Source organism: Nannobrachium achirus (assembly GCF_963921795.1).
Source record: "Nannobrachium achirus genome assembly, chromosome: 20".
NCBI classification, from domain to species: domain Eukaryota; kingdom Metazoa; phylum Chordata; class Actinopteri; order Myctophiformes; family Myctophidae; genus Nannobrachium; species Nannobrachium achirus.
The window spans coordinates 8,604,059-8,616,675 of record NC_137827.1 but is presented as its reverse complement, the minus strand read 5'-3'; the positions used below and the strand labels follow the sequence as shown (position 1 = coordinate 8,616,675).

General features: G+C 43.0%; 1 protein-coding gene across 1 annotated transcript in view; it reads left to right on the top strand.

Moving 5' to 3' along the window:
* Positions 1 to 12,617, top strand: part of kiaa1109 (KIAA1109) — a 175,224-nt gene that overhangs the window by 74,729 nt on the left and 87,878 nt on the right. Inside the window, exons 48-52 of the mRNA XM_080750799.1 lie at positions 3,195 to 3,385; positions 4,361 to 4,536; positions 5,668 to 5,935; positions 9,585 to 9,893; positions 11,381 to 11,582. Coding sequence (XP_080606925.1) covers positions 3,195 to 3,385; positions 4,361 to 4,536; positions 5,668 to 5,935; positions 9,585 to 9,893; positions 11,381 to 11,582 — 1,146 coding nt within the window. The remainder of the gene's footprint in view (positions 1 to 3,194; positions 3,386 to 4,360; positions 4,537 to 5,667; positions 5,936 to 9,584; positions 9,894 to 11,380; positions 11,583 to 12,617) is intronic.

Below are 12,617 nucleotides of genomic sequence, written 5' to 3'. Positions count from 1 at the left end.
TCGAAAAGATGACATGCAGTAACAGTGACACGTTCCCATCACATCACAGGCTCAGTCAAAACAGGAACTGGTCCAGCATGCCATGCGTGACTACTTCAAAGCTAAATGAGTAAAAAACACAACAAACACACAGGACATTAATGGGGAAATTATATATTTTTTACCTTTTATTAAGTCACCGTCTATGTCAGGAAAAGCAATGCTGACCTGCTCCAGCACGTGTGTCATGACACCAAGATTGTGTGGTGAGTTGATACTGTTGAGAGAAGCAACACATTAGTTTGTATTCCAGAAAAGGCATTTCCTGTGATGAAATCACCCCCTAAAACAACTCACACCTCCCCCACAGTTTACCGTTTCTTCCCTTCCAGCCAATGCACTTTCCCTTCCCCCCCCCCCAATTCAAATAGCCAATGCACTTTAAACTCATACAGTGCCAGGCGACTTTTAGAGCAACTTTCTCACTATGGAGTTCCCTGCCAAGCGACTTTGGGCGACTTTTACTTAGAATTTTTTTTTTTTTTTTGGACCCAATTAAATCTAGTAAACATGATTTCAATCGCGATTTTGCATGTTCCACCCCCCATACAACCCCATCTTTCAAACATGGCAGCCATTTTTGTTTACATCTGAAGAAAACATTATGGCTGATAAATCATGAATGCCTGAACGGATTTCCAATCTTTTTTTTTTGTTTGAAAGCTGTGAACAGCCTGCACAAACATGGTGCATGATCTGTGCATGGGCGTGCATGATCTGTGCACTATAAATTACATGGGAGTCTATGGAGGCTTCTGGCACTAGTGCCACTCGAGGGGCATTTTAAATTGGCAGTAAGTGAGTTAATAGCGTGTCTTTTTACTAGCCTACAATATGTGATATTATTTAATTGGTTTAATTACACAGTGATACAGCAAAGAACAACAAAGAACAAATAGTTACCTTTCTTGCGGGGATAGTTTGTGTTCGTTGTTTTCCGAGTTGTGAAAATGTCTTACAGCCTCCTATAAACAAAGAGAATGATTCACAAAGTTAGTTAAGCATAAATGCCTTCTCGCATTTGGTGGACACATACAGCCATATGCAGACATAATTATAATTTCACTTACTTTTCACCCAGTGTTTGTTGAAGAGTTTTGGTGCAGAGGGACAATACAAAATGGATCCACAATGCATGCAATGCAATGTTTAAGTGGTTAAAACCCATAAAAGTGGTTATAAAGGCCTCCAGTCCACGGTTTGAAAGAAATGGTCACTGATAAATACAGACAATATGATGTGAGAACAACAAGCAATACAACCTAATTTAATATAATCTAATCAACAATGTTTGTCCCCCTTAATTTGGCACAAAACAAACACCTATTTTAGTTAGCTGCTATGCTTTGAGAAATGGTTACATGTCTCTACTATTACCTGTCTCTAACATAGGCTACTTACATAGAATTATAGTAGTTGCAACTTACCGAAAAGTTTGAAAATGATCCATTAGTTTAAGTAACACTTCTCCTCTCTGTCTTCTTCAGCAAGCAGTTACTACTGTCTGCCAGAGAGCCAGACTGCGAGGCACTTGGAATTCAAAGGTGGTGGCAAGAAACCTGATTGGTCACATTTTCACACTGATAAGTCAAGTGATTGGTTAAGACAGAATAAAGGAAGCCTGGTCTGAGCTACTGTACTTGTCATGGTGTTAATAATAATAATAATAATAATACATTTTATTTGTAACATACTTTATATTTGAAACAAATCTCAAAGTGCTACATTAAAATGGCAAAACAAAGCCAGCAAAAGATTTATAAAAAAAAAAGAACTAACATGGTAAAAACTGTTAATTCCATGAATTAAGAACAGTGCACATATTAGACACATCTCAAGGAAGATTTAAAAGGACATTAGGTAAAAAAAAAGAAGAATTAAAAGCACACAGGGCATCCAAAAGGACCATCTAGGCAAATGCCTTATTAAAAAGAAATGTCTTAAGTCCCCTTTTAACACATTCCCCGCCATTTAACAATACCTTCGTACTCTATGGTGCCTCTGGTCTCCATAGACTTCCATGTAATTCATAGTGCACGGATCATGCACACCCATGCCTAGATAATGCACCACGTGTGTCCACATTGCTCACAGCTTTCAAACAAAAAAATCCGAATGGAAATCCGTTCAGGCATTCATGAGATACAAGCCATTATGTTTTCCTAAAATGTAAACAAAGATGGCTGCCATGTTTGATAGATGGGGTTGCTATGGGGGTTAAACATGCAATTTCGCGATTTCTATCATGCCTACTACATTTTTTGGGGTCCAAATTTTTTAGATTTTTTTTTTTTTTTTTCAAAATGGCGGAAATTCTCGGGACTATCGGGCCTGGCAGGGAAAGACATTAAAATAATCTCGGGACTATCGGGCCTGGCATGCAATGAGTTAAAAGCGTCAACTGTTGTCTGAACCCAGGTCAGAAACAGCGTCTGTTTTATGTACAGTAGACTTTGAAATAAATAGCCGATCTACAAGCTCACATTGCGTCATGATGCAACACATTGTGAGCTTGTAGATCGGCTATTTTCAGCAAAGAGGTTTGTTGTAGAGGGGAAAAAGAACGGACTAAGTACAGAGTATAAGGTCAAATGTATTTATACAACTGTTTCTAATTAGTCATCATTGAATGTCATTATAGTACATGAGATTGCAAGTTTCTACTTTTTACAACATTGTAATTACTTGAAAATGTGAGTTAAGGCAAATTAAGCCCTTTATACTTGGGATATACAAGGCAAACTAAAATGTGTCTTTTTGGGAGGGGGGCTGTTTGCCCTCCTCCCCTTTCTTTAAACAAATAGTCAATTTGTAGGTCAAAGGAATGAACCAGACCCCCTGGTGTGCCTTTGTCTAGCTGGGGGCAGTATATCACCTATTATCACTGAATACAGAGGAATATGCCAGAATATCCCTCAAAAAGTATATACCCAATAATGTCGGTATATGCCCAGTATACCTGTAAATAAACTGTCATATACTCTACCAGTATATGTCAGATAATCTCTCTTTTCACCCAGTGTCGGTGCCACGCTGTGAGCTTGTAGATCTGCTATTTTTCACTGGTTAAAGCATTCAATAACTCTAGGCCTAAATGGGTTAAAGTGGTTCCGGGTCTTATACGGTGGATCCCTCTCTCTGTGTGTCTCTCTCAGGAGGTACGTGCACGCTGCCCACCATTGCCTCGGCGTCGGACTTCAACACGGTGCTGAGCAGCGACCAGAACACGCTGGACGGGACCACCTCCCAGCACTCCCAGCACAGCACCAGCCAGGACCCCCTGATGACCGACAAGGAGGAGGAGGGCAACCAGTGTCCTGCCGCTGTACAGCTGGCTGACGCCCAGGTGACCTGTCTGTCTGTCTGTCTGTCTGTCTGTCTGTCTGTCTGTTAGGGATAGGACGATAATTGCCTAATAGCCAAACAGAAATGTAATTGTCAACGACAAAATCGTTAATCACAATTATTTGAGTGACATGAAAAAACACTCACGCTAAACGTAAGATTGAAATTTATCGTGAAATCATCCTCCGTCATGAACTGAGATCAATATACCATTTATCTGCTGAGCTGCATATCCGGTACCATTTAAAACCGGTACCATTTAAACCCCTTATAATTGGTAAAACGGACCTGGAAATAACTTGTACTTGATACAGACTTTTTTTTTTTTTTTTTTTACTCTACCAAATAAAATTCAAAATAGCCGATCTACAAGCTCACAATGTGTCGCATTACAACGCGTTGGGAGCTTGTAGATCTGCTATTTTTTGGGGCAAACGAATGTTCCACCGCAGGATAATGGATGCTAGGTATATTTTGATAGTCGCAATGATATCGTCTTTGGTCACAATAATCGTGACATGAAATTTTCATTTTGTCCCATCCCTACTGTCTGTCTGTCCAAAAGCTCTCACAACACAACACCGCCATTTAAAAAAATCCTCTTTTAAAATCGTGACGGTGACTTCCATTGTACCAATTCCTTGTCTGTATCTGTTAAAAGCTCTCAATATCTGACTATTCAATAGTTTTAAGCTTCAAACAAGTGTCTTCTGGTCTGTTGTCATGTGTTTGTCACATGATAAATTACATAAAAGTGGTGCGCGGGTGGCAGTTTATTTTTTAAGACTAACAGCCTTTTATTTATTTTTCACCCTTTTTTTTTCTGGGTTCTGGAAAGTTCTACTGTAGTTCTGGTTCGGCCCTGTAGTGGGAAAAAGGGGCTAAAGTGGCACCAACCAGAACCCATTATTTACACTAGAGCAGTAGATTAGAACCTTTTGTAAGCATGTATTGTTGGTTCTCTCCGCCCTTCCAGGTGGTGTTCAAGCCCCTGCTGAGCCACACAGGCATCCAGGCCCAGGACAGCACTCCTCTGAGCTACAAGATGTACTTTGGGGAGCACCTGTCCTTCTCCGGGACCCTGGAGTGCCTGCGCGCCGACATCGTCGACTCCGACACCTCCAAGGAACGCAAGAACAAGCGCTCGCGCAGGTAGGCCTGTCATGACTGTTACATAATCGTCTAATCGCAATTATTTTACATCATCACGATTGTTTTGTCATAATTGTTTCCATGTTGAAAAATGTTCGTATAGTTTCAAACATTTTCAAAAATAGTGGACATAGCCAATCTACAAGCTCACAACGTGTCACATCGCGACACGTTGTGAGCTTGTAGATCTGCCCAATATGGGGTCCGTCTTCACAGGCCCACCCAAACTGGAAATACCCGACAACAACCAAGACTAGTACAGATTTATGTCAAATAGCGCAGGAGTCTTCAACCGGGGGTCCTCAGAGTTACTACAGGGGGTCCTCCAAGTCTTTGTGTGATAGAAAGTTTTTTTTCTCTTTTTTTCTATTAACCACTTGAACCCTAACGTCCATATTCTGAGAACTTTAGCCAAAAATAGCAAATAGCTAAATCGGCAAAGAGGTTTGGTGTAGAGGGGGAAAAGAGCAGAGTGAAAGGTCATGTTTATTAACACCCAAGGGGCCAAACTCGTTCAGTAATGAGATAAGGCCACTAGAGGTCCCTCTGCTGCATTGACTTCCATTCTAGGCTGAAACATAAAAACAGCTTTATCTATGAATAAGGTGCAAAGAACACCAGGGAAGCAGAGATCTGCTTGTTTTCACGGCAACACTTTACCGCGGTGGTTGGCCCCGGTTTGGATTTTAGTTTCGCAAGCGTTTGTAAACAAATGGATTATCCTCCTCAATCGTCAGTGGTCACTCACGTGCACACGCACGAAGCTTCCGAGGCTCTTCAAAATTAAAGCGTAAGTGAACGACGGCAGCAGCAACAGCTAGAAATGTTAGAAACCTTGGCTTCCCATGTGTTAAGTATTGACGGTTCAAGTGGTTAAATATCTGAAAACACAAATTGAAATGAATCCAAAATACTCTGAAACTATATGGAATCTGAAGTGGTTGTGGGGGTCCCTGCTTCATCTCTCTCTCGACTAAGGGGTCCTTGGCCTGAAACTTTGAAGACCCCTGAAATAGTGTGTTTCCTATAGATAAACAACTTCCATCATAACCGTCAACAGTGTCTGTCTTTCTGTCTGTCCGTCTCTCTGACACTTTCTCTCTCTCTCTCTCTCTCTCTCCGTCCGTCCAGACAGGGCACGGTGAATCTCCCTCCGCTGGAGTTCAAGGCGGCGCTGCTCATCGAGACGTTCAGCCTGAACGCGGTGGTGATGGAGAAGTCCACCAGCGCCCCCCAGGGGCCGGCCGCCGCCCCGCTGTCCTTCCACGACCTCAACCGCCGCCACTACAACACCTTCCACTGCGACTTCACCGCCTCCTGCCAGGCCATCAGCCAGCGTGTGGACATGGCCCTGGTCCGCCTCATACACCAGTTCAGCACCATGATCGATGACATCAAGGTACGCAAAAAAAAAAACATGGTGCCATGCGTGCTGTTCTGGGAGTCAAACATGCATTTCGCGATTGCGATCTTTGCCGAAACCAGAAGTAGGAAAAAAACGTTTCAGACAAGGTTCCGTTTTTATTTTATTTTTATTTATTTATTGTTTTACGGCCAACGCGGGAAACTTGGGCTTAGCACCATATGAGTTGAGGCATGACATTTTGTATAACACAGTTCTTTTGTGAAAATAGAACGAGGCGTTGTGAGCATTTTCACAAAGTCTGCCTCTATATATTTGACAATTTGTCCAATGTTTAATTGTTCATTTCAGAGGTATTAAAAAGTTCTTAAATTGTCACTTTAGAAATGTGCAGATACCCTCTATACACTTAAACTTTATGTTGGTTTCTTTACCGTTGAGAGAGGAAAACAATGTTGCACATTAAGTTAATTAAATGGGGACCCCCCCAAAATATTGTGGCGATCCCCCCTGGGGGTCTCCACCCACAGGTTGAGAAACCTACTGAGGTACGCAAAGAAAAAAAATGTTCTTCTATTGACATTTTTTTTCTTCCTGAATTTATCAAGACACAGAAAGCAATAATGTTTGATGTGAAAAATTGGTGATCTGCAAGATCATGGCGAGCCCAGGGAATATGTGATTAACAGTGTTGATTTTCGTCGACTAAAACTATGATGAAAGATGTTTGTTGTCTCGCAAAACACATTTCTGTGCACTACTCTTACAGATTTTGTCCAAAAATCCTACAAATCGGTAGGCAGTATCTTGACAGTCATGTGATCGACACAGATCTGTCCGATTTTGCATATTCCATCCTGATTGGCTAAGATTGGCTTCTAAAGTTTGTAGGATTGAGCCGTTTTGAACAAAATGCCTCAACGCAAAGTGCAATTATCATAAAATCGCGCACACACGGTCGTTCCCACTAGGTCGAGGAAGAAATGCCACTTCAAATTTTTGAAATCAGCCTCATGGTGGCGCTATAACAGGCCGATTTGTGGTTTTACCTATAACTCCACCGATCAGTTTCAAACTTTGTAAGCGCACTCCCTAGAGGCCAAGGAAAAACCCTTTCTCTGCATTTTTCACATCAGCCTTTTATAGCGCCCAGGGCCGTGCTTACCATACAGGCAAAATAGGCAGCCGCCTGGGGCCCCCTCACAGCCTGGGGGCCTCATGAGATTATTATTATTATTTTATTTTTTAACCAACATGGCCATCAGGGGGCCCCAGTTGAGCTCTCAACTGTGAGACAGAGAACAGTTGAAGTGAGGGTGAGGGTTAACATTAGCTCATTAGAATCTGAAAAGAGCGTGGCTCTCAAAGGTGTGACCAGAGAACAATGGTCCTGATTACCCAAGCGGTTCTTTTGTGTCTGTTCTGTGATGTCACGTACATTACTTTAACTTTAAGAAGGATCGATGCAGGGAATGGATACATTATTTCTAAAGTGTGTGTATATATTTATATTTAAAAAAAGTTTTGAGGGCCCCCATATTTATATATACATATAATATATGTGTATCAATTCCATTTCATTTTGGGGGCCCCAGATAGTTTGAAGTGGGGCCCGGGATGAGATCAATATAAAAGAAGGGTAAAAAGGGCCTTAACATGAAATGTGATGTTTAACTTGAAATACTTTCACAGGGTTTACTGGGGCTTCTTAAAGATGGCATGCATAGTTTGTATACTGTTTATTTATATTTAACATTTTGAGGGGCCCACATATATCCATTTGGGGCCTCTCAATCTCTCAAACAGAAACACCCAGGGGGCTCCATGAGTTATCGTCAAATATAAATCAACAGTAAAAAGGCCCTTAACATAGTCATGTAATGTATGTGTTTAACTTTGAATGGATATGTATAGCCTTAACCCACTGACTGTCCTGTGAGACAAACTTTGTCTTTGAAAACCACTGCAAAACATGCACTTAAAAGTTATTCTTATTCTTATTATAATACATTTTTTAAAAACACTATAAGTAATAACACTGATTCAATTCATAGGTTTAATAGTGTATGAAACTTGAGCTGAAGTGTGTTATTTAACATGAAGCAACCATCCTTAGATGACATTTCTGTCACAGACATGCAGCTAATTACCACCTGAAAGAAGTTGGCCTGTCGCTGCAACAATGGGCTCTGATTATCTGAAAAGAGCTTTAATGTCACAAGTTACTTTAGTCTCCTTAAAAATATAAACAAGATTTATACTGTATATATTTATATTTAACGTTTTGAGGGCCCCCAAATTCATTTGGTGCCCCACCAGCTCTCAAACTCAAGCTCTCAATACCCTCATATATAAATAGTAAAAGGGCCCTTAACAAAAGGCTGTTAACATGGTCATGTAATGTAATGTTTAACTCAGTATTCTTATTCTTATTACTTTACCTGTCCTGTGTAAGTTGCTTCTGGTGAGAGAAGTTGAAGCTCATTATTTATCTTCTATATGTCAAACATTGTGGCCATCCATAGCTGAGTGGTTAGTGAGCCTGCCAAGGGAACCAGATCCCTGGTTGTCACAGGTACGATTCCAGGCCAGGTTAGCAATGTGTTGCAGTGTCCCTGAGTAAAACACTCAACCCCTGTTTTCTCCCTCCTCCTCTTATTATTTTCTCTGGAATTCTTTTGAAAAAGTGCTAGAGTTTATAGGCTATTAAACTTGTGTTATTAAAAAAATATATATATATATATATTTTCAAATAATTAAAAGCTAAAATATAGGAAACAAAACATAAGGGAGTATTTATTCGCGACCCCTAGAAATTGGTCCGCGACCCGCATATGGCTCCCGACCCAGGGGCCTCAAACTGGGGTTTGCCTGGGGCCTCCAAATCGCTAAGCACGGCCCTGATAGCGCCACCAGGAGGCCAACTTATGTAAAACACAATTTTTCCTATTATTCCTTGAGATTTTATCCAAAAATCATGCAAATCGGTACACAGTATGTCTATAGTCATGTGATCAAGTCCGATCCGTCTGATATTTCATATTGCATCCTAATTGGCTAATATTGGCTTCCAAAGTTTGCAGGATTGCTCATCAACGCAGCTTGCGATTACCGTGAAATTTGCCACACATATTCCCACTATGTCAAGGAACAAATGCTACCCTTTTCACGTTGGCCTGTTATAGCGCCACCAGCAGGTAGACTTTAGCAAAACACATTTTTGGAACACAATGCCTCAAATCATGCATGCAGTGTCCGATTGCCATGAAAGGTCTAAGGTGAAGAACATATGCCAGCCTTTTTACATTGGCCTATTATACAGTAGCACCACCAGGATGCCTGGCCTGGTGGAGACCTGTGCTCGGAAGAGCACTGCTTCTAGTTGACTGTTTTTTCCCCTGACAAAAACTAAATAAAAACTAAGCTGTGATGACTAAAAACTAGACTAAAACGTTAAGGAGGGACTAGTGGGACTAAGAGACATTTTATGTTTGGTTGCTCTCAGGTGTTGCGTGCTGAAAATAGCAGATCTACAAGCTCACAACGCGCCACACTGCGACTTGGTGCCGCGCTGTGAACTTGTATATCTGCTATTTTTCAATATTTAAAGTATTAAATCATTCTAGGCCTAAATGGCTTTAAATCAAGACATGTGCTATTGTGCTTACCTTCTCCATCCCTCCAGGCCACGCAGACGGACATCAAGCTGAGCCGCTACACGGCGGGCTCGGCCTCGCCCACGCCCACCTTCAAGGTTCGTCCGTACCGCTACTTCCGCTCCTCGGACTTCTCACGCAGCTCGCGGGGCAGCCTGAACGGAGCGCCGCGCGGCGGCGGGCCCGCCTCCAACGCCCAGACCCTGAAGGGCAAGCGGGGGGGCGGAGCCTCCGGAGGAGGAGGAGGAGGACCCCCGTCGGCCATGGACACCCTGGGGAGGAGGGAGCAGCGAGGAGGACGCGGGACGCTGGGACGCTCCGAGAGGCGCACCTCCAAGGTACGCTAGCGTAACATAATAACGCTGCTGGCATATTATGTTTTGAAACTTGCTTTGGCAATGTAAACGTATGTTTTCCATGGTTCCCGCGGTCATGAAATTACTGGAAATATTTTGAAATTTGGAAATATTCCTTTTGCATGCCAGTCAGAGTTGCCCCTGTGCAACTCTGTCCGTAAATTAGCTTTCACATCATATTGCTCAGGTGGATCTTGACCTTGACAGCAGTACTTAACAGAATGCAGAGAATCTAGATGGAAAGGAGATTCAGTAGAATGATTAAAATAGAACTATACAACGTCTGGAAGGTTTCCTGTTTAAGGCTCACACAAAATATTTTTTCCAGTACTGGAAAAGTTTTGGAATTGGTCAAGGGTCCTGGAAGGTCCTGGAAAAAATAACTATGCATAGTCTTTCGTTATTGATTTTGTTAATACTGAAATGACAAATTAAACATTGGCCAAATTGTCAAATATTAGAGGCAGAAATTGTGAAAATAGCCGATCTACATGCTGTAGATCGGCTATACAAAACGGCTATACAAAATTCCTCAACTCTCTTCAAATATTGCGAGGTGTTGTGAGCATATGGATCGCTATACAAAACGGCTATACAAAATTCCTCAACTCTCTTCAAATATGATTATTTCGGGGGTCACGGCCTGAAAAGGTTGAGAACCACTGGCATACTGTTTTTGGGCATAGGAGTAAGTGACTCGTTATTGAGCTGAATTATTGTTATATAGTCCTGAAAATCGGGTTAAATATTCTGGAAAGGTTTTGGAAAAGTTTTGGAAATTAATTGGTAAAGATGTGTGGGAACCTTGTACTATGTTTTGAAACTTGCTTTGGCAATGTAAACGTATGTTTTCTCATGCCAATAAAGCTCCTTTGAATTGAATTGTATTGAATTGGATAGGGATGGGATGATATAGAAATGTCTCCATTATTGTGACCAAATTGCGATTTACAATATTATCGCGATAACCAAAAGTATCCCCAACATCCATTATCCTGGGGTGGAACATTTGCCAAAAAAAATGCTGATCTACAAGCTCACAAAGTGTTGTGTTGCATTGTGAGCTTGTAGATCGGCAATTTTTTGGCAAAGAGATGTCGGTAGAGAGTGGGAAAAAAAAAGAGTGTAATTCCCAGTGACAATTTCAGGACTTTTAAGACCCTTTTAATACCAATTAAAAAATAATAATAATAAACCGAGAGAAGAAACATACTAATAATAATAATTTACAAAAAAGACCCATTACTGCATCAAACATAGTCAACAAACTATACTATAACTGGTCATTGTCAAACATTGGCCAGATTGACACATAATTATAAGAAACCATAACCCAGTAATTGGGTCTCATGATCAACAATAAGAGCATTATCATGGTGTGTAAAATCTATATCTAAAATGTGCCATGTGCACAAGGACACGTCTCTAATAAGCCTGTTCCCAATGCGTGTGACCTCCTCGGCCAGCAGGTGTCCAGGAAGGGGTCCCGGGACGTGGCGGACCACATGACCATCCAGATGGACGACTCGGACTCCATCACCGTGTCGGAGCAGAGCGAGCCGTCCGCAGAGTGCTGGCAGAACATGTACAAGCTGCTCAACTTCTACTCTCTCATCTCTGACCCCACGGGCATCCTGGAGAAGCACTCCCCCCAGAACCACGCTCTGTCTGGTAGGTAGAAGCACTCTCCCCAGAACCACGCTCTGTCTGGTAGGTAGAAGCACTCCCCCCAGAACCACGCTCTGTCTGGTAGGTAGAAGCACTCCCCCCAGAACCACGCTCTGTCTGGTAGGTAGAAACACTCCCCCCAGAACCACGCTCTGTCTGGTAGGTAGAAGCACTCCCCCCAGAACCACGCTCTGTCTGGTAGGTAGAAACACTCCCCCCAGAACCACGCTCTGTCTGGTAGGTAGAAGCACTCCCCCCAGAACCACGCTCTGTCTGGTAGGTAGAAGCACTCCCCCCAGAACCACGCTCTGTCTGGTAGGTAGAAACACTCCCCCCAGAACCACGCTCTGTCTGGTAGGTAGAAGCACTCCCCCCAGAACCACGCTCTGTCTGGTAGGTAGAAGCACTCCCCCCAGAACCACGCTCTGTCTGGTAGGTAGAAGCACTCCCCCCAGAACCACGCTCTGTCTGGTAGGTAGAAACACTCCCCCCAGAACCACGCTCTGTCTGGTAGGTAGAAGCACTCCCCCCAGAACCACGCTCTGTCTGGTAGGTAGAAGCACTCCCCCTAGAACCACGCTCTGTCTGGTAGGTAGAAGCACTCCCCCCAGAACCACGCTCTGTCTGGTAGGTAGAAGCACTCCCCCTAGAACCACGCTCTGTCTGGTAGGTAGAAGCACTCCCCCCAGAACCACGCTCTGTCTGGTAGGTAGAAGCACTCCCCCTAGAACCACGCTCTGTCTGGTAGGTAGAAGCACTCCCCCCAGAACCACGCTCTGTCTGGTAGGTAGAAACACTCCCCCCAGAACCACGCTCTGTCTGGTAGGTAGAAGCACTCCCCCCAGAACCACGCTCTGTCTGGTAGGTAGAAACACTCCCCCCAGAACCACGCTCTGTCTGGTAGGTAGAAGCACTCCCCCCAGAACCACGCTCTGTCTGGTAGGTAGAAACACTCCCCCCAGAACCACGCTCTGTCTGGTAGGTAGAAACACTCCCCCCAGAACCACGCTCTGTCTGGTAGGTAGAAACACTCCCCCC